At 42.2% G+C, this 26,636-nt stretch overlaps 1 protein-coding gene and 1 long non-coding RNA gene across 7 annotated transcripts in view; both read right to left on the reverse strand.

The window, feature by feature from the left end:
• Window positions 1-7,215: 7,215 nt before the first annotated feature.
• LOC138981729 (protein FAM193A-like) overlaps window positions 7,216-26,636 on the reverse strand; it is a 39,540-nt gene continuing 20,119 nt past the window's right edge. For 5 of the 6 annotated variants that reach the window (XM_070354797.1, XM_070354799.1, XM_070354798.1 and 2 more), the window contains 8 exons: window positions 25,423-26,499; window positions 24,369-24,644; window positions 23,959-24,030; window positions 19,404-19,586; window positions 17,649-19,016; window positions 15,841-15,898; window positions 10,071-10,155; window positions 7,216-9,789 (listed from right to left, as the gene is read on the reverse strand). In XM_070354797.1, coding sequence (XP_070210898.1) covers window positions 9,681-9,789; window positions 10,071-10,155; window positions 15,841-15,898; window positions 17,649-19,016; window positions 19,404-19,586; window positions 23,959-24,030; window positions 24,369-24,644; window positions 25,423-26,499 — 3,228 coding nt within the window. In that variant the 3' untranslated portion in view covers window positions 7,216-9,680. The remainder of the gene's footprint in view (window positions 9,790-10,070; window positions 10,156-15,840; window positions 15,899-17,648; window positions 19,017-19,403; window positions 19,587-23,958; window positions 24,031-24,368; window positions 24,645-25,422; window positions 26,500-26,636) is intronic. The other variant, XM_070354794.1, reaches the window with a different exon arrangement.
• Window positions 20,262-23,852, reverse strand: LOC138981730 (uncharacterized). Its single transcript, XR_011460702.1, has 2 exons — window positions 23,176-23,852; window positions 20,262-21,981 (listed from the first exon to the last, which is right to left on the reverse strand). It is a non-coding gene; the product is annotated as an uncharacterized lncRNA (long non-coding RNA).

A 26,636-nucleotide genomic window follows, 5' to 3' on the forward strand; every position in this document is an offset into this window, starting at 1 on the left:
GGAATCGACGTGATGATTTCTTAAAAAAACAGGTGTTATTTGTGGCCAAGTGTCTGATCTACACGATCAAACTATAACTATACTGAGCAACAAAAGAAACGCGAATTTTCTCCAGAAAAACGTTTAATCACAATTTGAATATTTCATTTCTCATGAACGGTACATCGAAACGAATCAAAATAACGGTGGAATGTTCTTCAAACAATGTTCTTGGCTATGTCATAGTCTGTCGATGCCATGGGCAAAGGAAGCCTCGACAGAAGGTCAGTATGGTGTGTGACCCCCATTGACGTTGATGACGGCCTGGCAGCGGCGCCTCATGGAGTTGATGAGTCGGTTGATGGCGTCTCTGGGGATGTTGCCCCAGGCTTGGATAAGGGCCTGACGCAGTTCTGCGGTAGTTCTTGGTCCTGGGAGAATCTGGTTGAGCTCTCGTTGAAGTTGGTCCCAGAAATGTTCAATGGGATTCAGATCTGGTCTGAGGGCGGGCCAAGCCATTATGTCGATGTTATGGTATTCAAGGAAGGCCTGGGAGACCCTGGCTGTGTGCGATCGCGCGTTATCTTGCTGCAGAACAGTTTCTGTGGGCCTGGAAAAAGGGCACGACATGAGGCTGTAGGATCTGATCCATATAGCGCTGTGCTGTGATGCCGTTTCCCCGACCAGGACCAAGATTGTTGAAAAACACAGGTCACAGGGTTTGGTTGAGGCCGATTCCACCCCAGACCATGACGTTTGGTCCACCCTGGGCATTGTGTTCCATGACGCAGTCATCAGCATAGCGTTCACCTCTTCTTTGCCACACTCTGACACGCCCATCAACATGACTAATGCAGTAACGGATCTTATCGGTGAACACAATGTTTCGCCATTGTCTCCAGTTCCAGTTGATGTGATCCTGGGCCCACTGCTGGCGCGCCATGCGATGTCTTTGAGTGAGGACTCGTCCTCTAGCTGGACAGCAGTTTTGGAGGTCTCACTCAGCAAGTCTTCGGCGCATTGTCTGGCCACTGGTTGGTCTCTGGTGGTTCCCGACGGTGTTCCTGGCTGTTTCATTGGCTGTATGGAATCGGTTTCTCAAATGCTGACGCAGGATCTGGCGATCTTGCCTTAGTCTGGTAACGCGAGGTCTTCCACTCCGCTGTGTATCAGCAGTGCTTCCAGTGTTGACAAAACGTTGCTGAAGGCGATACATGTATATACTGTTGACAGATGCACATTGAAAGCAGCTGCTACCGCTTCTGGGTCATCACCAGCCGATAGTCGACCCACCGCCCTCTCGCGTTGTTCTGGTGTCAATCTTGGCTCTGTCAAAAGTGAGACTGACAGAAAGCGTGCCATGGTCTCTTTTTATTGCTAATGCATCAGTGAACACATCTCACACATCAGGTTTCTCCTACTCCGCTTGCACATGCTGTAAGCGCGCATCATGTGTATCTCGTGAAAACTGCTTGTCCCGTGCGTTGAGACAGCCACAATGGGAAAATATTCCTACAACAGCTTTGTTACACATGACTGCACATGGCATCTATATCCCTAAAATTCTCACTCTCAGATTAACTGCATTTTTTTTAAATCAAAAGATCGAAAAATAATTCGCGTTTCTTTTGTTGCTCGGTATAAAAACAAAAAAGTGCGGGGTTTTTTTTATTTATTTTTTTTACATCTATCGATTAGCGATTGTGATTCGTATGAAAATACTATGAAGTCAAACGCATACGTTCCCCCTCCCTAAACACATATTTACACACACATGCACACAAATACACACACGCATAAGGGTCGTTCTACAAAGCTGTGTACCACGAGAGGGTCATGACTTTAGAGTTAGATTTCAGAATGTTTCTCTTGCTTCTCGAATGATATAAGGATATCAACAGACTGCAAATTGACTAAAGAGATAACGATAATAAAATCAAGAAGATCGTAAGGTTGGTTAATGTTTTGTATGAAAGCAAACACAGAAAATGACGTCAAAATGGCGTTTTTATTGTGACATTGCTTACATCTTGTTTTTAAGTATCCGTGTGGCTGCCAATGAAATGCGACCATGAAACCCCCAACATACATCTTCGTTGTGTTTTGTGCTATATGCACTTGGCTGTTTGCCCTTACGCATGTTTACAGTGTGCATTTGGATCGTTCAAAAATAACCGTTGCCTACGTAACATTTGGTTTATAAACCTAACCGCGAACTACGTGAACGTGTCTATGACTTCTGTACGCACGAATATGCGACTGTGGGTATTATCAGGCATTACTGATGTGTAGTGAACGTGTTAGAATGTGTGCCGTGTCAATTTGATCCGATTTGAATGTGATTTTGCCTTTCGCGTGTCGCCACTAAGCTTCGTTTATATTTTTTCTGGTTACGTTGGATCGTTAAAAATGATATTTGTCACTTAGCAACGCATCAAACTTGGTGTTTCTTTTGCATGCAATGTTCTTCAACATCGCTGAAAGGTTTTTCCATAAAAAAAATCCCATTAACTTTTTGAACGGAGCAGGCGTGGAGCGTTTTATGAGTCGTTACCAACGAGGGACGAATGTTACGTAGGCAACCTTTCGCGACTCTTCGCTCTTAAAGTTAATATTTTTAAAATGTTCGACATTTTAATGTTTTATTTTGTGATATACGTGCTCGGTGTCTCTTTGTCAAGTCTTAGGCTATTCTTTGTAGTCTAGTCCTGTTCCAGTTGTAATAGTTAAAGGTAAAAAAACCGTTGAGTTTTCATCAAAATTTGAACACACTCGATCGACTAGGTTTTTTCTTTCAGAAAACGATAAGTCGAAGAAAATCAGATTGAATACTGTTGCGAAATAGAGAGAAAGAAATCCTGTGTCTGTGAAGCTGATTTCCTTGTTAGTGGGCATTAAAGACATATGTACTCGATGACTATACACGCTAATTGCTTTACCAACAGCTGGAGACATGCTAAATTAAGTTCCCTGCAAAATATTGTGGTCTAGGACCCCTTCAATGTTGAGATATGTTAATTTTCATTTTGATCTGGATCGTCCTATTTATAGATTTGGCAACACATGTAACGTTGATGCAAGGGAGCTAACACCGCGGCTTTGTTGACATCCTCACTTTTTCAGAGGCTAGAACAAGCTGTAATGCATGTATTATGGTCCGCGCATGGTGACATATCGTCATTATATGGTCTTATGGTGCGTTTGACATCGATTATGGGCAAACTACACTTTGTAAACACGGGAGCGCGTACATATGCCTTTAAGCAAAAAAAAGGAGCAGTCCCTTCAAACTGTCTGGTGATACTAAGCTTATGTATCCGGAAGACGTGCCACTGGGCGAACCAAGCAGGCAAATTTAGCATCGGATTTCACTAGCTTACAGCATTTACCCTCCCCAACTTCTTAAAGTTAGAAATTGTGCGATTTTTCTCGCCCATGACACTTAGATTTATGGTAAAGGAAGAATAATGTTTCTGACAGACCACTAAGAAAAGATTGAATTATCAATCAAATATAACAAGAAGGCGCAAGTGGTCAACTAGATCTAAAAAGTTGCCCATCGTGTTTATAATCTGAGCCATGTAGCTTTGAAATCAGCAGTACATTTTTTCGGACACATAAGCTGTGAAAACCCGTAAAGTACATTGACTTTTTCGAAGCATGATCACAAAAATATGGTCGCAAAAATGAGGCGATTTGGTAGAAAAATAACGTTTTTGAGGTAAAAAGTATCGTGTCTATTGTGTGGATAGTTTGTGTATTGTTCTGTATCTCAGTTATTCCATGATTCAGATATAAACACAAAACAATACCAACGTGTTTAAGAGAGGAACACTGTGTGTCCGACGTAACTCGAAGACACAGCAAATCATTAATAATCAAAATCGTTAAGGCTCTTGATCTGCCGTGTGTTAAAAACAACGCACCTAAATCTGACCGAATTTCGAGTCTATTCAATGACGACGTCACTAAAACCAAAAGAATTCCATTCATAACACAGTCATTCATAAGCCGGTTGATGACGCCACGTCATGGACCAATCGAATTGTTACAACATATGCTGACGTCAGCTGCGACGCCGCGCGAAAATGTGCTAACCTAGCCTTACTTGTCTTTGTGATAACTGATTCTGGACTTTCAATGTTCATTTTCTAGCTGCATGTCGACTCGATGTGTTGTTATCGATACTGTTTGTTTGTTGGTTGACGCAACCAAGCTAATACGTTTTAGTTACCAAATATCTATTTCAATTCGTTTCCCCCGACTGCATTTTGTTCAGAATGAGCTCTGTTTGGGAAGCAAATAAAACTTGTTACTATTATACAGGGTGACCCCCAAAAAAGACTACCCAAACAAAACGTCATAAATTGAACAAAAATAAAGCAATCTTCATAAAATTTATTTACACACACAAGTAGCCTTTGCATGATTTGCACAGAAAATGCTCCACATTTTAGTGTTCTAGCTTGTCTTTCAGGAAAGTTATGCTCATATGCGGCGAGTTCAAGTTTGTTTGGGTACTCTTTTTCTTTGGGGGGGGGGTCACCCTGTACTATGGCTTTTTGTAATCCGTCTTGTGTGTTTGGACAACATTTTACGTTAAACATATATGATGTTACACACCTTTCCGACCACCCCTCGTATCCAAAAAGCATAAACTTATCTTTTGTTTAGCATGGCACCGTGGCATATGTGTATATCTGTCACATAAACCATAAAAACAACCTATTCAGACAGTTTCAATTTTCACGATGCATGTCACACTTTTGGTACACAGCTTTATGGAATGAGCCATATGAATACACACACACAGACACGCACATCCATACATACAGATAAACGAAAAGACAGATAAACTAACAAAGTCGCGATGTGCAGGAGCGCTACGCAGTGCTAAAATGGACGCCAACTGTCACTTTGATGATCGCTGTCCCAAACAGTTTGTCTGTCGCTATTTCTCCAAAGTTATATTTCTCACATTTAAAACAACGGACATATACACAAAGACACACGCACACACAAACATTCATGCACGCATGCTCACACATACACGGACAGACTGATTATGGAGTTTTATGCACTGCCTTTTATAGTCAACTAAATTTTTGTATTTGAAATAGTCCATTGTAGTCGGTGTAGGCCTTAAGCTTATTTTAATCGTTTGTCCAGTATTCAATTTAATTCTCTATTTTTGTATGAACTCAAATGTTTAGTGTTCTTAGTATGTCTTGTTAGGCTAAGTTCTATTTAATCAGAGTATATTTGCGTGTGCTTATACCTAGTGATATTGTAAAGCGCATAGTGCTTTTAGTTATGCGCAATAGAAATCTCCTTAATAAATAAATAAATAAATAAACAGACGCACGCCAGCCCGCCCGCCTGAAGACACAATCACAACTCACACACATGTAGGCACACACACACACCCACACACACACGCGCGCAAACAAACACACGTTTGTGTTGGTATTTCTGTGTGAATCAGTATGTTTGTGTTTACGTTTAAGAAAAAGTCATCAGCGTGTGCGTTCGCGTTTGTGTACAAGCGCGTGCGCGCACGAGTATGTGAGTGTGTGAGTGAGCCTACGTGTGTGTGAGTTGTGGTTGTGCCTTCAGGCGGGCGGGCCGGCGTGTGCATGCGTGTCCGTGCGTCTGTCCGTGTATGTTTGAGCGTGCGTGCATGAGTGTTTGTGTGTGCGTGTCTATGTCCGTTGTTTTAAATGTGAGAAATATAACTTTGGAGAAAAAGTGACAGCGATCATCAAAGTGACAGCTGGCGTCCATTTTAGCACTACGTAGCGCTCCTGCACATAATTAAATGGTGCTGTTGAGAAATGAATTTCCTCCAAAAATGTTATTTTTTTGGTGGTTGTTTTTTATGATTTTCTCAGCATGTTGAAGAGACACGTTTGCCTGCAATTACGATTCGCTTGACCCCTACCCTGTTTAACACAATTTATGAACAAGTAAACGATAAAAACAATTAAATGCTATGCACTTGTCGTACAGCCAGTAAATTATCCTCTACGAATCTGTTTTTCTTTTTGATTTATCTTATCTGGTTCATATTTTACGACATTTTGAAAATGACGAAAAATCACACGCAACAGCGGGCGTGAATGAGTTGCGTTTCTTTCGCCGGGGACTGTACATTTAATCACGAACCACTGTTTGTTTGTGAAGTACTTGATGTTACACAACTAGAAAGCACACAAATGTATGTACATATATACTTATACTAGATGAATACCCGCTTCGCCGGGTAGCAAGTAGAGCCGAATACTCGGCTTGAGTGGCGCACCGTATGCCGGCTTCGCCTGGTCCGAACCATGGACCCGCCAAGCTTAGGTCCCTCCCAGATTCGTGGAATGGGAACAGCACGAAAATGATTCAGTGGCCATAATGCCATTCCTGATCATATCATGTCGAGTCCCATACTTGTCGACGGCGCCCAATGTAACTGAGTGCCGAGACACCTTTGGAGGCGAAGTCCACTCAACCAGGATTGAGAAATGTAGAGCTTATCTCTAAGCCCTTTTCAATCTGTGATGGCTTTTCAGAGGAAGGCCAGGACATACAGACTCAGAAAAGCAGCCATACCAGATCACAAACAGAACTCTACAATCCACAGGTGTTTTTTACAGACACACACAAACACACACACACACACAGAAGCCGTATATATATATATATCTATATGTATAAATATATAGAGATAGATGACAGTGTATTTTTCGCGTGGCTATAAATTGATTCGACCTTTGCACTTTTACAGTGAGGATAATTTACGGGTCCAATTTACGTTCTGGACACTGCGGTGACCTTCTAAAAATAGTAACAGAACGCCGGGAATATCCGAAGATGCCCCCTCCTACTGTAGTGCACCATACGAAGGAAGGGAGGTAAACGCTGAAAACATGGAGAAGATAAGGAAGAGTTATGGTACAAAAAAAAACCAAAATCGGTTTGCGCTGCGCGCTGAGAGCACGTATTGAAATATCTCATCGACCAGATTTTGTCCGGGGTGTATCTGAATATGGACACCAAATTTGAAGCAGATCCATCGAGAACTTTGGCCGTGCATGGCGAATACACACATACACAGACAGACAGACAGACAGACACAAGTCGTATATATATATAGATACTGACAAAACAATCAACAACTACACCTCATTTCCTAACCCGCACCCCCCCTGTTCCACAAGTCACACAGCAATAACAGAAGACAGTGGGCATTATGAAAAATGGTATGTTATTTATTCATATCCGTGTAGTCCTCCGTAGAGGCGGTGAATGTCTCGTGACATCTTCACCACCTAGGAGTTGGGGCTCACCATATTCAATGTGGCCACGCCACCACATCAGGTGGGTGTCCAATTGACTCAAAAAAGAAACGCTTCAAGAATAATAAGCACTCACAGATACAGCAAGCAATCACACAGACACAGGGACAGCAGAGAGCAGAGCAAAGCGGAGAGGATGACCTCCCCCCCCCCCCCCACCTCGACGTCGGAGTAGACTCACGCTACCTACAATCCCCCTGCAGACGCCTGGTGGGAAAGTTGCATCCTTTCCGCTCCAAACTCCTCTTCTATCTTGCATAGCAGTCACCACAGCAACCGATTGAAAATTAAAAATCAGAGCTCAAAGTAGCATGCAGTTCCATGGCAATGGAACAAAACGAAGACAACTGAAAGAGGGATTCTGGTAGGAACTACATCCTACCAGAGATGACTACTCCATAACAACATGACATTCTTGGCTTTTGCTTGCTTCAAAGAAGTAAGCCACATTGAGTACATTCGGATACGCAAGCTACCGGAATACCTCAGGACTGTGGCCGTGAAATAATTCAATCAATCAATCAATCCATCAATCAATCAACCAATCAATTAATCAATCAATCAGTCATTGTGGGAACGTGTCCTAGTTTAAGATAATACATTCGTAAAATGGACAATGCATGCATTGTGCAGTCAATAGCAATACAGCCAACAGAAGGTCGTCAGCTAAGTTTTGTTCTTTTCAATCACAAGTTTCAGCATAAGAAGAAAAAGGGGAGGGAAGTGGGGTGGGGTGGGGTGGGGTGGGGTGGGGTTTGATGGGGTGGGGAGTGGTAAACAACTAGAGTTAACCCCTCCTCCAACTCACCAGCTATCACAAAACCAACAATCTTTGGCTGGTATCCAACAAATGAGAATTTCTCAGTGCACCGTAACATGTTCAAAACTGACTTACTACCAAAAAGAAAACAAAACACAGAGTGCAAGAGATACTAAAAAAAACAAAATACTAAAAACAAAACAATGCTAGTGTACGAAAACACTTGCATTAACAGTGCACAGAAGATACTGTCTTATATGTCAGGGCCCAGCAGAAGACAAATCTACTCCATTTAATGTTCCCCTAAACATGAAGCATACACTCCTGTGAGGGCAGTCTTTTAATGCATCATTGTAACCAAGGCTTGTGTTAACATATAAATTACCTACCAACTACTGCCAACACATAGTGAGGGAAATACAGACAGAATCAATGCACACTCATGCAAAAAAAAGCAAGGACGACAACAACAACAAATGCAAGCCAGCATAAACCCAATGCTTAGATGGCAATCAAAACCGAAGTCAAGATTCCATGACATCATTTTTTAGTACATAAATACAACGCATTGTTCATCAGGCCTCCAGGCCGTTTTCATCAACAGTTGGTATGTGACAATCAGCATCTCAAATCACAGGCAAATATTATTATTAAGGACTCCACAAACCTCACAGCACGCAGCCACATTTTCTGGGAAGTATTACGCAACACAGGATGAGAAATCTGCCAACATCGATCAATTCAGGCCTTGGAAATATGACCTAAAAAAAGCTAAGAAAATCTAGATCCTGAAACCGTTGTTTTTTGTATAAGATCTGAAAAGCTGATTTCTAAAACCAAAAAAGAACAAATTTAGACTGAGAAAGCTGTATGTGTTGCATACCTATCTAACTCTCCTGGTTTGAAAAATAAAGTATCATTGTAGAAGTAAATAAACAATTAGTACTTAAACAATAACAATTAAAATCTACAGTACTTGAGGTAAACTGTCCAGTAAATTTAGAAATTAAGCAGCTGAATCTGTACTACAGTAAAACAGAAAATCCACAAGTCATCTCTTTCCAACGAAATTAATTTCCCATCAACGAGAATTATCTCCACAGAAACTCATGCAGTTGATAAAAAGCTTCCTGAAAACTATCAAGTCAAATCAAGATTTTTTTGCCAAGAATGTAGTGGACAGAGAAAGACAGAAAAAACAGGATGTTGCTTAATTTGCAGATCTACTGTTGCCCATTGCTAATCATTAGTCAGTTGTCATCAACAAAATATGTGTTACCTTTATTAAATAATGTTCATTACTGTGGGTCACTGAAGGTACTTTTTTTTCTCAAAAATGCAAACTACGTGTACTGTAACACAGTTTTCCCCAGTTGTCGTACAGTACCAATGTAAAAAAAAAACACCCACTATTTTAACAATTAAAAAACAAATTCTACAGCAGTGTGGCTGGCAAAACAGATGTATACAGTTCAGCGTTTTGTCACAACGTAAGCGATCACTTCTTTCTGCATGCAGCACAGCAGTGAGCACTGCGGTGGCTGGATTTGAGGAGCAGTGCAACGCAGCGCAGTGAGGAAGTAGAAATGGACAATTTAGCTGCAGCCCAGGCCACTCTTCTTCTTGAAGAAGATATCCTTCATATTCAGGTTGAAGTCCAGTTTCTGCCTCTCCCTGGGAGGTGTTGGATTCTCCATCACAAATCTGGACGAGAAAAGGGAAAGATTATCACTCATCAGATATAATATGCCACAACGAAAGGTTACACTATTGGAACTATAATTCAGGACAAAACCAAACATACACAAGAACTTGGACCTATCAGCCTTAAAAGTGGACAAACAAGAGTCACAGCAGACAATAATAAATAATGCTAAGACTTATCTTCAAATGTGACTGGGATGACTCCAAGATGGTCGAAGCAATGATTTGTTATTAATTGTGTGGGTGTTTGTTTGTTTTTTAAATTGAAAGGTACAACCCACCTCTTGAATTTCTCAATGTCACGGTCAGCTTCATCCATGTCATTGCCCTCTATGTCCTCCTCTGGTCTAGGCATGAACACCTCATCTGCAAAACATGGCACACATTTATAATCTTGTATGTGCCATGCACATCTTTTAACATTGTACTATGCAACAGATAAATCTCCTAGTCCTCTCTTTTTTATTCTGAAAAAAAGTTGTGGCACCAATGGCACATCATTACACTGATATTACATTCAGAACACAACATTTTGTGGTCACCAGCAAGCAAAAGCGACTTGTTTTTTCTCCGTAGACCTCAAGGCATATTGAGTAGCACATGTACCAAGTTCTTCAATGAATTAGAATCAAATAAAATGAATGACAAGGATTTTATTAGAGGTCCAGGTTACTGGCGGTTCAACAACAGTTATTTGAAAAATCAACATTTTCTGGAACAAATGAATTCACTTCTGGATGTTTTGGTTGAAGAAGCCGAGGGGCTCAGTTGATAGCGCGCTGGATTTGTATTCAGTTGGCCGCTGTCAGCGTGAGTTCGATCCCAGGTTCGGCGGAAATTTATTTCAGAGTCAACTTTGTGTGCAGACTCTCTTCGGTGTCCGAACCCTCCCCCCGTGTACACTACATTGGGTGTGCACGTTAAAGATCCCACGATTGACAAAAGGGTCTTTCCTGGCAAAATTGCTTAGGCACAGTTAATAATTGTCTACCTATACCCGTGTGACTTGGAATAATAGGCCGTGAAAGGTAAATATGCGCCGAAATGGCTGCAATCTACTGGCCGTATAAAATTTCATCTCACACGGCATCACTGCAGAGCGCCTAGAACTGTACCCACGGAATATGCGCGATATAAGCGTCATTGATTGATTGATTGAGAATGATGCCTCAACAATGAACAGATTGGAATTGGCAAAAGTACAGATAAGAAATTTCTGCACTGAATTGGGTAAATATCAGTCATGTAATAGGAAAAATGAAGAAATCAGGTTACAAACCCCCCTTAGAGAACTGGAAAGATTATTGATTAATGAGATTGAAAATAATGGGTTGCAAACAGAATTATTAAAATCAAAACAAAAGTTAGAATTATTAGAATTAGAAAAAGCACAGGGTGCACAGGTTAGATAGAGCTAGGGTGAAGTGGATAGAAGAGGGGGGAAAAAAACACTTTTTTTTGTTTTTGTAATTTAGAAAAAAGACAAAAGAAGAAAAACATTATGTCACGCCTCAGCACTGTAGCGGGTGATACAATAACCGACCAGCAATTGATTTTACAAGAACAAAAAGAATATTATGCATGTTTGTGTAGTTTAAAAACTGATTCTGAAAATACTGTAAAAGATAGTTTGGATTTTTTGTCGCAAGAATTTGTTCCACGCCTTAGTGAGAAACAGTCACGTTTATGTGAGGGGTTAGTAACTCCCGCAGAAGCAGCCGATGCTCTGTGTAGCATGAAAAATGGCTCGGTCCCTGGGGTTGATGGAATTTCTATTGATTTTATGAAAGTATTTTGGAGCAAGATAAGCAGATTGCTTGTTGATTCATTTAATGAATCATTTGAAAGGGAAGAGTTATATACGCAAAATCAAGGGGTGATAATATTATTGCATAAAGGAAAAGATTTGGATAGAGAACGATTAAGTAATTGGAGACAAATTACTTTAAATAATACTGATTATAAGATTCTAGCTAAAGTTTTGGCAAGAAGAATGGGTTTAGTAATTAATGAATTAATCAGCGTAGATCAGGTTGGTTACATAAAAGACAGAAATATATTAACAAAGAACGATTGATGATGTGGTTAATTACTTTAATGTTAGCGGAAAAGCGGGTTATCTGCTTGCCCTGGATTTAAAAAAAGCTTTCGACAGTATATCAAAGTCGCTACTTCTTAATGCTTTTGACAGATTTGGATTTGGATCTAGCTTTAAAAAGTGGGTGGAGATTTTGATAAAAGGTACTACAAGCTGTATAATTCATGGAGGTTGGTTATCGGAGAGTTTTAATGTATTTAGTGGAATTCGACAAGGTTTCCCGTTTTCACCGTTGGTTTTCGTTTTGGCGGTAGAATTGTTGGCAATTAAAATAAGAAACAGCCCTATAGTTGGGATAATTACACCGAACATAATTAATCAGGATGGTACGATAATAAAAACAAAACAAATGGCAGATGATACAACCCTGTTTTTATAAAACCAAGATGATGTTAACATGGCAATGAACATATTGAACCAATTTAGCAAAGTCTCAGGGCTACAATTAAACTTAGATAAAACAAAAGCTTTGAAAATGGAGAGAGAACCAACGGAACCTAATCTGCCTTTTGACGTTGTTAAGGAGATTACAATTTTAGGGATTAATTTAGTAGTTGTAAAATGGCCAAAAACATTGAGGAAAACTGCAAATTTAAAATGGAGAGTCTTGATGCCATGATTAAACAGTGGAGTAAAAGAGATCTCAGTATACAGGGAAAAATAAGTTATTAAAACGTTTATGACTTCCCCATTTGTGTATATTATGCAGTCTGTTGGTCTTCCAAAGCATAGACCATTTATCCTGGACCGCCAACTAGCTCTCTCTCCGCTCTTTCTCTCTATTACGAGGTAGCGGCCTCACGCATTTAGGAACGAAGAGAGGTACAGAAAAGCGTGCTATTCTTCTCAGCGCAACTACTACCCCGCTCTTCTTGGCCTTTCGAAATCAGGGGGATGTCATATCCGGTGTCGATTGTAAACATGGACGAAGTTGCCGAGGTAAGTTCTGAAAATGCTAAAATAAACTCAGCTAAAGTGCATATGGAACATGTTTTTCGATGAGTTGTGTTAAGTTTAGTTTGGAGTTTTGGAAAATCCCGTTCATTGTCACCTCCCATTGTCACAAATAACTAGAGCGTGCTTTCTTTTCACTGTCTTTCAAACCGGACGCTAAGCGCCCCTGTGAAAATCGAGCGTCGTAACCTCGAAGGGTCACGTGACGAGTTGGCGGTCCAGGCTATTTGGTCTATGTCCAAAGCAAGTTTTCACACAGCTAAACACGAAACTATATAAATTTTTATGGCAAAAAAAATATAGTAATAAAAAAGTTTTTGAAAAGATAAAAAGGAAAATTATGGAGTCTGAATATGAGCATGGTGGATTTAAAATGGTCAATATCTTTGATATACAGAAAGCGTTTTATTTAAATTGGATTGGACGGTTGCATGAAGCAGGTCGAGAAAATTGGAGTGCAATCCCAAAATGGCACATTCAACAATTAACAGATATTAATTATTTGGCAAAAATTAATTGTACACAAAAGGACTTACAAGGAATTGAAAAAGTTCAAAATGATTTTTTGAAAGAGGTATTTTTGACATATCTTGATAATAAGAATAAAGTAGGTTTAGAGGAAGTTGACAGAAATGATGTTGATAATAAACTGTTATTTAATAATAGACTGATTCAGTTTAAAGGTAGAGTGTTGGATTTTGTAAAATGGCGCCAGAAAGGTTTTAATGTTATAACGATTTGTTGAATGTTGAAAGAAATCAGTTTCTGTTATGTGAAGATGTACAGGTAATGGCTGAATGAAAAGTCATCTGAAAACAGGAGAGGGGCCCAAAAACAGGGGGGTCCGGGGGTCCTCCCCCAGAAAAAGAATTTTTAAAGATCAAAATCTACGCAATCTGAGGGGTATTTGGGACAAAGTTTAGCATTTAATTTCACATAAATATGCAGGTGTTTTAGCTGCAACTTTAAGTTTTAAAAATTCTGAACAAAGGATTGTGCATACTTTATCATTATGACTTTCTTGCAAACATTCACTGACTGCTCTCACTCTCAATCATACTTGTCAAACCCACGAGGAAACATGTGATAGGATCCAGCTCATCTTTAACTTTCTCTTATTCCAGGTATTGAATCAAAGGGAATGAATAATACAATGATAAAAAAAAATAAAAATAAACTTTTCGTTAGCAGATGCTCGCTGAGGGCAATGAAACCACGATTGCTGTACACAATTTCTCTGTCACAAAGGGTGCATCTTGCTTGACCGGGCGTGTCGACTTTTCGTATGTGTTCACCGATCCGCTCTTGCTTGTCACCAACTTTAACCTCTTTGGAAACCCAATCCCATTTCCACTGGTTAACCACACCTTTTTCGTCATAATCCTGGCCGCGTCGAACAATATTCGATACCGAAGACATGAAGTTTTCTTTCAAATCGAACACAAGAGACGCGTCTTTGTCTCGGACAAGTAAACCACATACAGCGGATGTTGCACGAACGTCTGTTTCATATCACGTGGGACAACCAAGACTGCAAAAGCTGAAGTCAACCGTCAGTTCCGGATAGTGGCTTGTGCCATTTGAAGACACCCGACCGTTTGAGAATAACAACCTCAATTATACGATTTTTGAGGGATTTTTTTCCCCCGCTGAATTTTTTTCCCCCCGCTGAAACTCCTCACGAAAACCACTGAAATTAGCGGGTCCGCAGACCATTCCCATGCCTGAACCTTTTTTGAATACAACGCTGTGATAAATGCAATTTCCAAACAATGGACAGATTGGATTGTAGACAACCCAGCACATATAGTTAATAGAGAGAGAAAGAGAGGGGGAGAGAGAGAGAGAGAGAGAGAGAGAGAGGGAGAGAGATGGAGAGAGAGGGAGAGAGAGAGAGAGAAAGAAGAAGTAACTGTAAAAGAAAAAAGAATGTCCAGTATTAAAAACAATGCCCATTTTGCGTGTAACTGAAAAAACATATTGTATAACAAATTCCAAACAAACACGCAGACCGAAAAGAAAGAAAGTTATCAAGAAAGAGAGAGAGAGCGAGTGAAAGTTATAAGTTTACAGTTGGCGACATCACACAAAAAACAAGAAGGGCAAAGCCCATAAGACTCACATGCTTGACCTAAGGTCAAATAACTAAACCTAGCAATGACATCATACACAAAGAACTGCTTTACACATTTTTCCTACCAAAATACATGTGACCTTGACCCAAGGTCAAGGTCATCCAAGGTCATGCAACACAAAGCTGTTAATTCAAGACATAGGAAGTACAATGGTGCTTATTGGCCCTTTCTACCATGAGATATGGTCACTTTTAGTGGTTCACTACCTTATTTTGGTCACATTTCATAAGGGTCAAAGTGACCTTGACCTTGATCATATGTGACCAAATGTGTCTCATGATGAAAGCATAACATGTGCCCCACATAATTTTTAAGTTTGAAACAGTTATCTTCCATAGTTCAGGGTCAAGGTCACTTCAAAATATGTATACAATCCAACTTTGAAGAGCTCCTGTGACCTTGACCTTGAAGCAAGGTAAACCAAACTGGTATCAAAAGATGGGGCTTACTTTGCCCTATATATCACATATAGGTGAGGTATTCAATCTCAAAAACTTCAGAGAAAATGTGAAAAATGTGAAAAATACCTGTTTTTTAAACAACATTTATGGCCCCTGCGACCTTGACCTTGAAGCAAGGTCAAGATGCTATGTATGTTTTTTGGGGCCTTGTCATCATACACCATCTTGCCAAATTTGGTACTGATAGACTGAATAGTGTCCAAGAAATATCCAACGTTAAAGTTTTCCGGACGGCCGGCCGGCCGGCCGGACGGACGACTCGGGTGAGTACATAGACTCACTTTTGCTTCGCATGTGAGTCAATAAAAACCCTTCCGAAATAGAACCCGCTGATGGGACAAAAAAAAGAAGTCTGATCTCTTAAAAAAGAAGAATCAAACCAGATTCAAGAGCAGGCACTTACCAACAGCCCTTAGATCCTGATTCGCTCTCTTTTTTTTCTTGCTCTTCCCCTTTTTGGCCTGAAACAAATGCAAGAATGATTACACATACAAAGCTGTCATGTGCAACTCTAGCATAAAAGAATCCAGTTATCAGATGAGAATAATCTTAACTCCAATGATGAGAGAAAACAAAATTGTAACTTGAGCTGGAGAAACACATTGCACAGGCAGAGACGAAGGCCCGGCGCAAGCTAGCCATACTCAGGAAGCTGGCAGGTACCACCTGGGGAGCGAACGAGAAGATACTGAAGACAGTATACCAGGGAACAATCAGACCCCACCTCGAGTACGGCTCCACAGCGTGGTCAACCTCAGCCAAGACAAACCTGCAGACCCTCGACCGTGTGCAAAACCAGGCCCTCCGACTCATCACTGGTGCAATGAAATCCACGCCCATCAAGGAAATGGAGAAGCTTACCACCATCCAACCCCTCTGTCAGAGAAGAGAAGCCAAGACTATGGTACAGGCCGAGAAGCTCAAGTGCCTACCCGACCACCCCATGAAGCACAGACTGAGCAACCTCACCAAGAACCGGCTCAAACGGAGCAGTTTTGTACACGAGAGCAAGAGACTTTCTCGACAGTACAGGGAAGTCCTCCCACAGAACACTCTACCTCTGACTCAAGAAGAAGAGGAAACCCCCAAGGCAACAGAGAAACCAGGCATCCAGATCTGCACCAGTGTTCCACATGTTACCTCAGGAGAAGATCAGAATGACACAGCTCGACAGGCACTCACCTTAGCCCTGATCGATGAACAGTACCCAAAAGAGGCGTGGATCCATGTATACACCGATGGATCAGCAACTAACGCCGTGCTCAATGGAGGTGCTGGCATCCTGATCCAGTCCCCTGGGGGACACACAGCTACATCCAGCGTTGCCACTGGCAAACACTGCACAAACTATAAAGCAGAAGCAGAAGCTCTCATGCAGGCCGCCTCCTTGGTTCAGGACTCCGCAGACCCTTGCTACCAAGTTGTCTTCCTCTCGGACGCCCTTTCAGTCCTTCAGGCCCTAGAGAACGACAAACTCCCACAGCTGGCCAAAGCATTACAGATGGTCAGACAAACCAGAAGAGTTGTCCTCCAGTGGATACCAGCACACTGTGGGATACCAGGAAATGAAAGGGCAGATGAGCTGGCGAAAGAAGGAGCCGTGGAAGACCAACCTGAAAACAGTGTCAGCTTCAGTGAGCAGAAGACAATCATCAAAGCATTGATGAGGCCAAGGACAAACCACATCACTGTCCAGAGAGCAGCAAGTCAACCTCATCAGGCTGCGTACTGGCCACAACAGGCTCAATGCTCACATGAACCAAAAGTTCAAGCTGGCGGCATCACCAACCTGTGCCTGCGGTCAAGAAGACCAAACAGCGGAACACATCTTACAGCGATGTCCCTTACTAGATGAGGAACGAAAAGAAGTGTGGCCGTCACCAACTCCCTTGCAGACCAAACTATATGGCAGTCGACAGGAGTTGGAGAAAACGACAACATTTATCACCAGTGCTGGACTGATCGTGTAACCTCTGCGAACGCCAAGAAGAAGAAGAAGAGCTGGAGAAGGTCATAAAAGGTTAAAATGGTTTAACTTCCATAAATATAAACACAAAATGAATGACTAGGACTTCTTTTTCCCTTCTTTCTGTTATCATTCAGTTGTTTTCTCACAAGTGTGATGATAAGAAGAACTGTTCACCTAAAAATAAAGTTCTCTTTCTCCCTCCGTCTATCCTATACAAACGTTTGCAATACACAGATGTTTACCTGCTCTGCTTGCTCTTGAGCCATGGTGGCAATGCGAGCGCGGTTCTCCGGGGACATGAGGCCATTGGTGGCTGCAGGGATCTTGCCAGAGCCGTTAGCAGCAGGGGCAGCTGTAGAGGGCTGCGGACCTCGGGAAGATGCCATGCCATTGACTAGCTTGCCGTTGGCCGCCATGCTTAAGTGCTGACCTGCAACGCCATTGGCTGTGGGCTTGTTGGGCTGGGACACTGATGGTGCTTCTTTCCCTGCCGCCGGCTGTCTAGGAGTGACAGACTGCTTCTGTTGTGCCTGCTGTTGTTGCGCCTGTTGTTGTTGTGCTCTCTGTTGCTGAATCATAGCAGCCTGCTGTTGCTGCTGCTGTTGTTGTTGCTGCTGCACCTGTTGCTGTTTTAGTGCAGCCTGCTGTTGCAACTGCTTTTTCTGTTGCGCCAACTTCTGCTGTTGCTGCAACTGCTGCAGCTGTTCCTGTTGCTTCAGGCTGTGCTGCTGATGCTGTTGTTGCTGTTGCCACTGGTGCTGCAGCTGGTGCTGGTGCTGGATCTGGTGCCTGAGCTGCGTCTGCTGGCGGGCAAACTCCTCGGCCTGCTTCAGCTGCTTGACCACATCCTTCTGGGCTTCCACGCGGCGATGAATCTCCACGTGCTCGGGTTCAGGAGGGGGCTGCTGCATCAACAGCTTTCGCTGCGCTGGCAGCTGGCCAGTGGTGGAGGGGGTTGTGCCTTGGCTGCCTGCTGGCTGCAGGCGTCGCTTGGCCTTCTTGGCAGTGGGGGAGTTAGGCTGGCCTCCCAGCGTGGGCAGAGGGGCGGGGCCTGGAGATAGGAGGGGAGCTGAGGTGGACACCTTGCTGGCCGCCTGTTGAGCCAGGGTCTGCTCTGCCAGGCTGCGCATCAGGTGTGCTGGGGGCTGGAACACTTCCGCTGACTTCTTCAGGACCTTGGTGTTGGTGACAGGGGAAGCTGGCAGGGCTTCCCTCACCACTCTGGCTGCAGGGGGCGCAGTGGCTTGCGTCTGCTCTAGTTTCAAAGCAGCCACCTTTCCATTAAGCATAGCCTCATGGTTGGTACAAGCTCCACCGTACCTCAGGCCCCTATCCCCATCCCCCTGGGTCTCTGGCTGGCCTTCCTTTAACCTCTGCTTGACTTTGCTTGACTTTGCCTGGTTCTCCTTGAGTGAGTCCTCCCTGCTTGAACCTCCTCCTGAAAGGGCTGTGGCAGTGGCTGTTCTCTGCTGTTGCCTGTCCTCTTTGTGTTTGCTTTTCTTCTTCTGACTTGCACTGAGCGCATTGCGGGCTTTCTCTGCTTCTAGCATTCGCTGTGCAGCCAGCCTTTGCCGCCTCTCGTCCTCTTCTTGTCGCTTTCGCTCCTCAGCCTGAAACACACACAAACATAATGGTCAACTAACAATTAATCACTTCTGAATGTTCTAAGTGTCATCCATTTAAAAAGGGGTAAGTGTTGAAACCAATGCAACTATATTCTAACCCATTCAAACGTAACATACTGAGATGGTTGGAGAGAAGCAACAGAGAGCACGAAACTAAGAGCTTTTAACTTTCTTCTTTTCTTGTTCATGACTTCCTAATCGCGTTGAAGTGCTCCATACTCATTCAACCTCTCCTGCATAGGATCCACTGCTATCAAACAAACTATTTCTTACCGACTCACAGAGCCGCATTAACATCACCCCAGATTGAAAAACAAAGACTAGCCACTACATCAAGGATTCAAGCTGAGGCTTAACAGGCAAAAGTCCAACCTTGCGCTGTTTCTGCCTGGCTCTCTTGGCAGCTCTGGAGGACTGTTGGGGGTCACCCTTGGCACCGTCAGAATCGGTGCCGTTAATGAAGTTCAGCAGTTCGTCCAGGTTCTTCATGTTGACTGAGGCATGCTGGGCCTCTGAATGGCCGTCAAGGCCCCCTCGGTCCTGCTTCGCTTCATTCTGAAACACCATGACTCTATTACTAACTACACCAGTTGGATCTCAAGACTAGGCCACAATGTGCCATGCAATAAGAATATAAAGAGAAGACCCATTTCTCAAAATAGCGTCCATACAAACTCTCATGCACACTGTCCCTTAGCTATTATTTACTAATCACAATTATATTGAAAGTATTGACAATCTTTTTTTAGTGAGAATCTTAAGGGGGGACAGGGTAGGCAAGCACTTTTTTTTAATTTTGGAAACAGCTTGCTGCTTGTTTGATTTTTGCAAGCAGAATAACCTAATTAAGGGAAACCATTTTAAATTTTGAGTGAAAAGCAATTTTTGGGGGTTTTATTCACCAAAATGTGAGAAAAACGTTATAAAATGTGCTTTTTTTAAAATGTTGCAGTTTGTGAACCAGTGCATGTTTTGATCCAATTTTTCTTCTTTGCAGCAATATGTGTGTGTTTAATAATTCTGTGTATCGAAAAGCATTTCTAAGCAATATATTATTTTAATTTAGCATTTTCAGTTACCGGTTCAGTTTTGATAAGAAAAATACATGAAATCCTAACTGTCAGACTCATAAAAACCCAACCAATGCACTGAACTCTTATTCCATACACAGAACTGATGCTGTACAACTCATAAACAACATATACAAAAACTGAACAAATCCATCAAGTCTTTCAAAAGTTGCAACATTTTAATTGTAGCGTTTTGTCTGAAAATTACATTCAGAGAAAACAGCATTTTAAAGATTTGAACCAGTACATAAAAAAACCAGTAGCACAGTGCACCCTGAATTCATATGTTTTTATCAGAATGACCACTTTACTATGTAGGGAAAAGGATTTGACAATCAAATTATCAGGATTTTTTTTATATACATCATATGAAAACAGCCATCTTTGTTTGTACCGATATGAAAACATGAATCAGAACCAAACTGTCAGACTCATAAAAACCCAACCAATGCACTTAACTCTTATTCCATACACAAAACTGACGCTTTACAAATCATAAACAACATAAACAAAAATGAAACAAATCCATCAAGCCATTCAAAAGTTGCAACATTTTAATTACAGATGTTTGTCTGAAAATTACATTCAGAGAAAACAGCATTTGAAAGATTCCAACCAGTACCTCAAACTAGTAGCACAGTGCAGCCTGAATTGATATGTTTTTATAAGAATAACCACTTTACTATGATGGGGAAATGATTTGACGATCAAATTATCCAGACTTTTTTTAAAAAATCATTTGAAAACTCATCTATGTTAGTGCAGATATGAATCAAAACGAAACTGTCGGACTCATAAAAACACAAGGAATCCACTGTATTCTTATTCCATGCACAGAAATGGTGCTTCACAAATCATAAACAACATATACAAAATTGGAACAAATCCATCTTGCCATTCAAAAGTTACAACATTTTAATTACCACATTTTGTCTCAAATTACATGTAGAGAAAACAGCATGTAAAAGAGTCTCACTAGTACCCCGGTAAACTAGTACCACAGTAGAGCTTGAATTAATGGGGTGGTTTTTTTTTTTAACCAGAATAACACTTTAACTATGAAGGGGAAATGATTTGATAATCAAATTATCAGATTTTTTTTATTTAAAAAAAAATTATATGAAAACATTAAAAAAAGTCAATTATCTGTGTTTGTGCTGATATGAAAATATTGATCAGAACCAAACTGTCAGACTCATAAAAACCCAACGGATGCACTGATTTCTTATTCCATTGCATAGAAATGATGCTTCACAAATCATCAACAACATTACATAATTATATATACACAAATGGAACAAAGCTATCAAGCCATTCAAAAGTTGCAACATTTTAATTACAGTATTTCTGTGCTCAATCCTAACACTGCAGCAAATTTCTGTAAAGCTGAATGTCCCTTTCCATGTACCAACTTGGTCATACGCGGATTATTTAAAATGCAACTTTACCACCCGAAGCGTTGCAAACACCCGGAGAAGAGTAAACAACTGCAGACTTGAATGGACACTCATATGCACTCCAGATGCAGGGCCTGTGCAAATCCTTGGGCTGATGCATCACCTTCTTTCATAATCAGACTGCTATCAGACAAGCATTCAGTACAGGATATAAACCTTTCAGCAATAGATTGAGCTGATCAATGTTGACAAAAGCCCAACACATGTCAGCGGAGTGACGTTGCACAGTACCAGTATCCATATCTGCTTGTGATGGGTCAGAAGATGGCAAAGTATCTGTATCTTCTTATGGTTGGTCAGAAGATGGCAAAGCTGATGTTTCTGCTGTGGAAGAGGGTAGTTCCGGTTTAGCAAACTTTTCCATCAGGTCAATCTTTCTCCTCGCTGCCACCACAGGAGGACTGGCTCTCCCCTTGCTCCAACCTAATAAATACACAAACACTGATTTAATATTTGATACAACTGTCCACGGTTTTTGTTTGTAATAAGCTGCAAATTTTAAGACTCAATATAAACGTCAACAAGTGCTTGTACTTTATTTTGCAAATGACCATGTTACATGGGGTGTACCTCAACTTTTTGGCTAGGCTGGTAAATCAGAAATCCCAATCAGCCCCCAACCACTGAACCAGGCGGGTTTTCTTACAACCACCTCAGCGGCTCGTACCCACATATATGTCGGTTGACGAACACACACACACACACACACACACGACATTCATTAATTGGCCCCTATAGCTATCACAAAATGTACATGTCAAGTTTACTATGGGATTTGAGTAACCACACAATCACATACACACAGGAACTAATACTGAAACTAGCTGAATTATTTTCTTTCTTTCTTTCTTTCTTTTCATATTTTTCTTTTAAAATTAATTTATTTCATCACACTTGCTATGTATTTGCTTGTTTCTTGTCTGTTGTCTGTTTTGTGTGTGTGTGTGTGTGTGTGTGTTCTGTGTGTGTGTATACATTTTCAGATTTCCTAAACCTAGCACTGTTTGCAGGTGATCTTTATGCTTTTGATTCATGAGTTGCATCCCCAGTCCTTTAGTTTAACTCTTTTTTTTTCTTTGGTGAAGTAAATTGGATCTATTTTTTTTATTCCTTAGTTAATGGAAAAGATTTGACAACAATATTGCTGTCAATGATAGGTTGGTCAGCCATGCTGGTGTAAACCAATCCTTTAGAATTAGAGAACGCTCTCTAGTAGGGTACTTATTTTCCTACGGTCAATGACCAGAAACAGAAACTGTGTCAGTCGTACATCGCTCAGATGCTGCTTCTCAGTTTGACCCCAGACAAAGAATACTGATGACATGTTACACCATAGTAAGCTCTCAAGGACTGGCCAGCGAAGAACAATAAAATAGGGGTTGTGAAGACGATATCACAGATGATCGAGGGAGGGAGGGGGGGGGGGGGGGGGGGGGTGTGCGGCGGCGGCATGGTCAGTAAATTGGATCAAGAAACCCGCAAAATACTTCAGACACAAACTGTTTATCATTTACCTGCAAACCCTAACACATTCTTACAACAACAACAACATAACGATGTGCAATAAATCACGTTGTCAAACAAACAAGATCGAAAAGAGAAAGAAGCAAAACCCACCTCGTCGAGTCAAGAATCTTAGAATGTCGTCTGCTCAAATACGATCATGTTGGTTCATTTCGGAGTGTTGTTACTTCCTTCTACTGTTCGCTGCTGCTGGTTCATCTTTCTCTGATATTTCTAGCCACTATGCCGAACATTTCCAATGTTAGGGTTGTTCTCCGCAGCTCAAAACTTTGAAAAATGCTGCTGAATCGGTGAAAACGTCATGGATTTGTTGACACCGGGGGACTGATAAGTTGTCTACTGCGCTTGCGCCAAATGCCTTTGACCTACATATATTTGCATATATTAATTCCGGGGTTTCGGTTGGAACGGATTCTCTCTCTTTGTGCCTATGTCAACGGAAATTCCCCAACGGTGATGACGTCATCTTGAAGAACGGAAATTTCCACACAGTTTGAACAGCGAAGGGTCATGTCATGTGCGCACATTTACCAGCACGGAGTATCCAAAGTTGACCATTTTTTCGATTTTTTTGATAAAACACAGACAAAAACAACAAAACATCGGTTTGAAAATGGTTTTATTTACATGAATACATGTCTAAAATGACAAAAGCAGATTATTGAATGCATTCCAGGATGTTCAAAGGTGTGAAAAATGCAACAACCCCAAAAAGGTGTATGAGACCAAAAATAACTCATTTTGCCTACCCGGTCTGCCCTTAAACAAATGAGGCAGAGTGTGATTTTAAGATCTGAGAAACAAAGTGCTGTAAAGTTCTCCAGGAACAAAAAATGCTGCTCTTGAGGTTCACCGAGCAGTTAAAAAAAAGCTCACCCGCTGCTTCAACCGGCGTCGCAAACGCTCCCTCATCTCTGCAAAATTCTTACTGGTCTGGGCTACAGGGGGCTGTGAACAAGCAAACATTTTACACATTAACAAAAATGTTTTTTGATTAATAAAACATAATAAGAAGCTCAATAGGTACATCACACTCGGCCACAGAATTTGTGGTAAGAATGACACCACATTAAGCAGACTGAAGAATTAATTTTCTATTTGTTTGTTTTGTGAGTGCTAATCTATGTTAAATTTCAGAATGTGTCTCCAATCTCCACAAGTTAAAAAATTAAACATAGTAGAGAGCCAACGTAGAAATCAAGGCAAGGTTGACCTTCTGATTGCAGGATTTGAACAATATTTTAAGCTTTGAAAGAATATAAGGTCAGCATCAGCAAGACACTTACATTGCCATGACCAAAGAACTCGCAGTAGCAACAATCACAGTATTTGCCCTCCTTCTGGTTGTTGGATGTGGATGTGGACGATGACTTTTCTGAGCAGCTGTCGTCAATACTGTCGCAGTTGTCGTCGTGGTGAGACTGGCAGTCAGGGTCCGTGCACAGCGTAGACGTGCCCACGCTGACGTTGTTGATGGTGGTGGCTGGGTTTACAGAGGATGTGCAGCCGCCATGACCGCCGTGCATGTCTGTGTGACCTTCACCTCCACTGCTGTGCAGCATCTGAGACAAATTCAACAGAACATGTAGATTTACAAGGTAGACATAGGAAAACAGAATTTTTCTTTTGCGTACTGCGTTGCTTTCATCATAATACATGGGTGGGACTGAAAAATGTCATGAATCCTGAAGAATTTTAGGGGGGGTGGGTCTGGGGACCGCAGAAAAAAAAACCAAACATAATCGATTCCAGATTTCTTCATATACCGGAAGAATCCCACCCATAATAATAGATAGAAATCACTGGTTGTTTGCACATTTCCCACTATTATGTCCAAACAAGGACTGAAACAGACCTACCATGGACAAATTTAATCACCAGTGTTGAAAGTTGGGAAAATAAAAGTAAAGGGGTCGTCAGGTCACCAGGTAGGGTCAGGGTCAGCCCATTATAATGATTGATGACACAACCAAGAGGCTACATGCAAAGAAATGCGAACAAATCTACACATCTCTGAAAGTTTCTACCCAACATTTTGTTCTCAAAATTTATCTGAATCTATTTCCAAACCGTAATTCCAGATGGGAACTTTAATGCCTGCCTCTTTCACCATTACTGATACTTTATATCTGCAAGATATATGAAGGTAACACTTCTGTACTCCAGATCAGAAACAAGTCAAGGTCCCAACCAATATCTTACATTCGACCTTCAGACAAATCAAATGAACAAACCTAGAATATACATAGACTACACAGTATCTTCTATGGTATCTTCTAATTTCATTTGTAGCGAAAAAGTGAAAGAAAACTACAAAGTACCACAAGAACAGGGACTTACATGCTGGTGTGTGCAGGCATGAGGAGCTTCACTGCCAGGCAGCTGAGGTCGCTGTGACCTCGATGCTGCTTTGCCCGCCGCTGACTGGAGACTGCTGGCAAAGTTGGCATGTGTGTGGTTCTGACTGGACAGAGGAGGGGGCGGGGGTATGCCGTCCACCTTGCTACCCAGCCCAGAAATCTGTGAGGATGTTGTGTACTTCTTGCAGGGCTGGGCGTATGTCCGCTTCTCTTTTCCCGGAGAAGGCAGGGGACCACCCACATTGCCCCCCAAAGTGACGGGCCGCGTGCAGGGAGGGAGTGGAAGACTGAGCGAGGAAGGGGTACCGGCAGAGAAGTTGATAGGTAACGGAGAACGCAGGTTTAGGTTCAAATTCAGCTCGGGGCCACTGCTGGGCGTGTGCAGAGGCTGGGAGGTGGAGGTGGCAAGGTTCGTTTCCGTCACCATGGGGTCCTGCGGAACCTGGAACGCTGGGGGAATTCCTGTGGCGAATCCGGCCGCTGCCACCGCTTTAAAGGCGCTGGAGGTGGTAGAGGCCATGCTGGAGGTCCCAAGCATGGCGTGAGATGCCGCCGCCGCCGCATGCGAACCTGACACTACAGACGGAGACAACGCCTCCAGAGAGAAGGGATTGTCTGCTGTCATGGGTGGGGGAGGGAGAAGTTCTGGACTTAGCGATGAAGAGAACCGATGCGGGGAGGGGCCAAGCATGCGAGAGGAGTCGTAAGACGAGTTATCCCAGTCCCCGTAGGCGTTCAAGAGGTGGTCCTGAATGGCGTCGGGGTCATCAAAGTCCAGCTTGAAGGGCATGCGGGGGCCGTGGAGGTTGTAGAGCTGGGGCTGAAGCAGGGAGTGCTCCAGGCTGTGGGGCAGGTGGGTGTGCATGGGGTGGCTGTGAGGTAAGTGCATGTGGGGGTGTGCGGCAGGAGGCAGGGTGCCGTGGATGTGCGGGTAGAGGTGGAGCTGTGCGGGCCGAGGGGGGAGGGGCAGGCTGGTGGGCAGGGCGGTAGACACCGTCTGTCCTCGCTGCTGTAGGCAGATGTGACACTGGCACGGGTTCTCCTCTGTCCCCACCTGCTGCAACACACACCAGACAACATTCAGTTCACACCACAGTAACACAAGATCAAGACCCACCTGCACGATCAAAATCAATCATTATTGTCAAGGTATATCTGAACAAAAACATTAAATATCTGATCCATTTATATCGA

This window comes from Littorina saxatilis, linkage group LG12 (genome assembly GCF_037325665.1).
Source record: "Littorina saxatilis isolate snail1 linkage group LG12, US_GU_Lsax_2.0, whole genome shotgun sequence".
NCBI classification, from domain to species: domain Eukaryota; kingdom Metazoa; phylum Mollusca; class Gastropoda; order Littorinimorpha; family Littorinidae; genus Littorina; species Littorina saxatilis.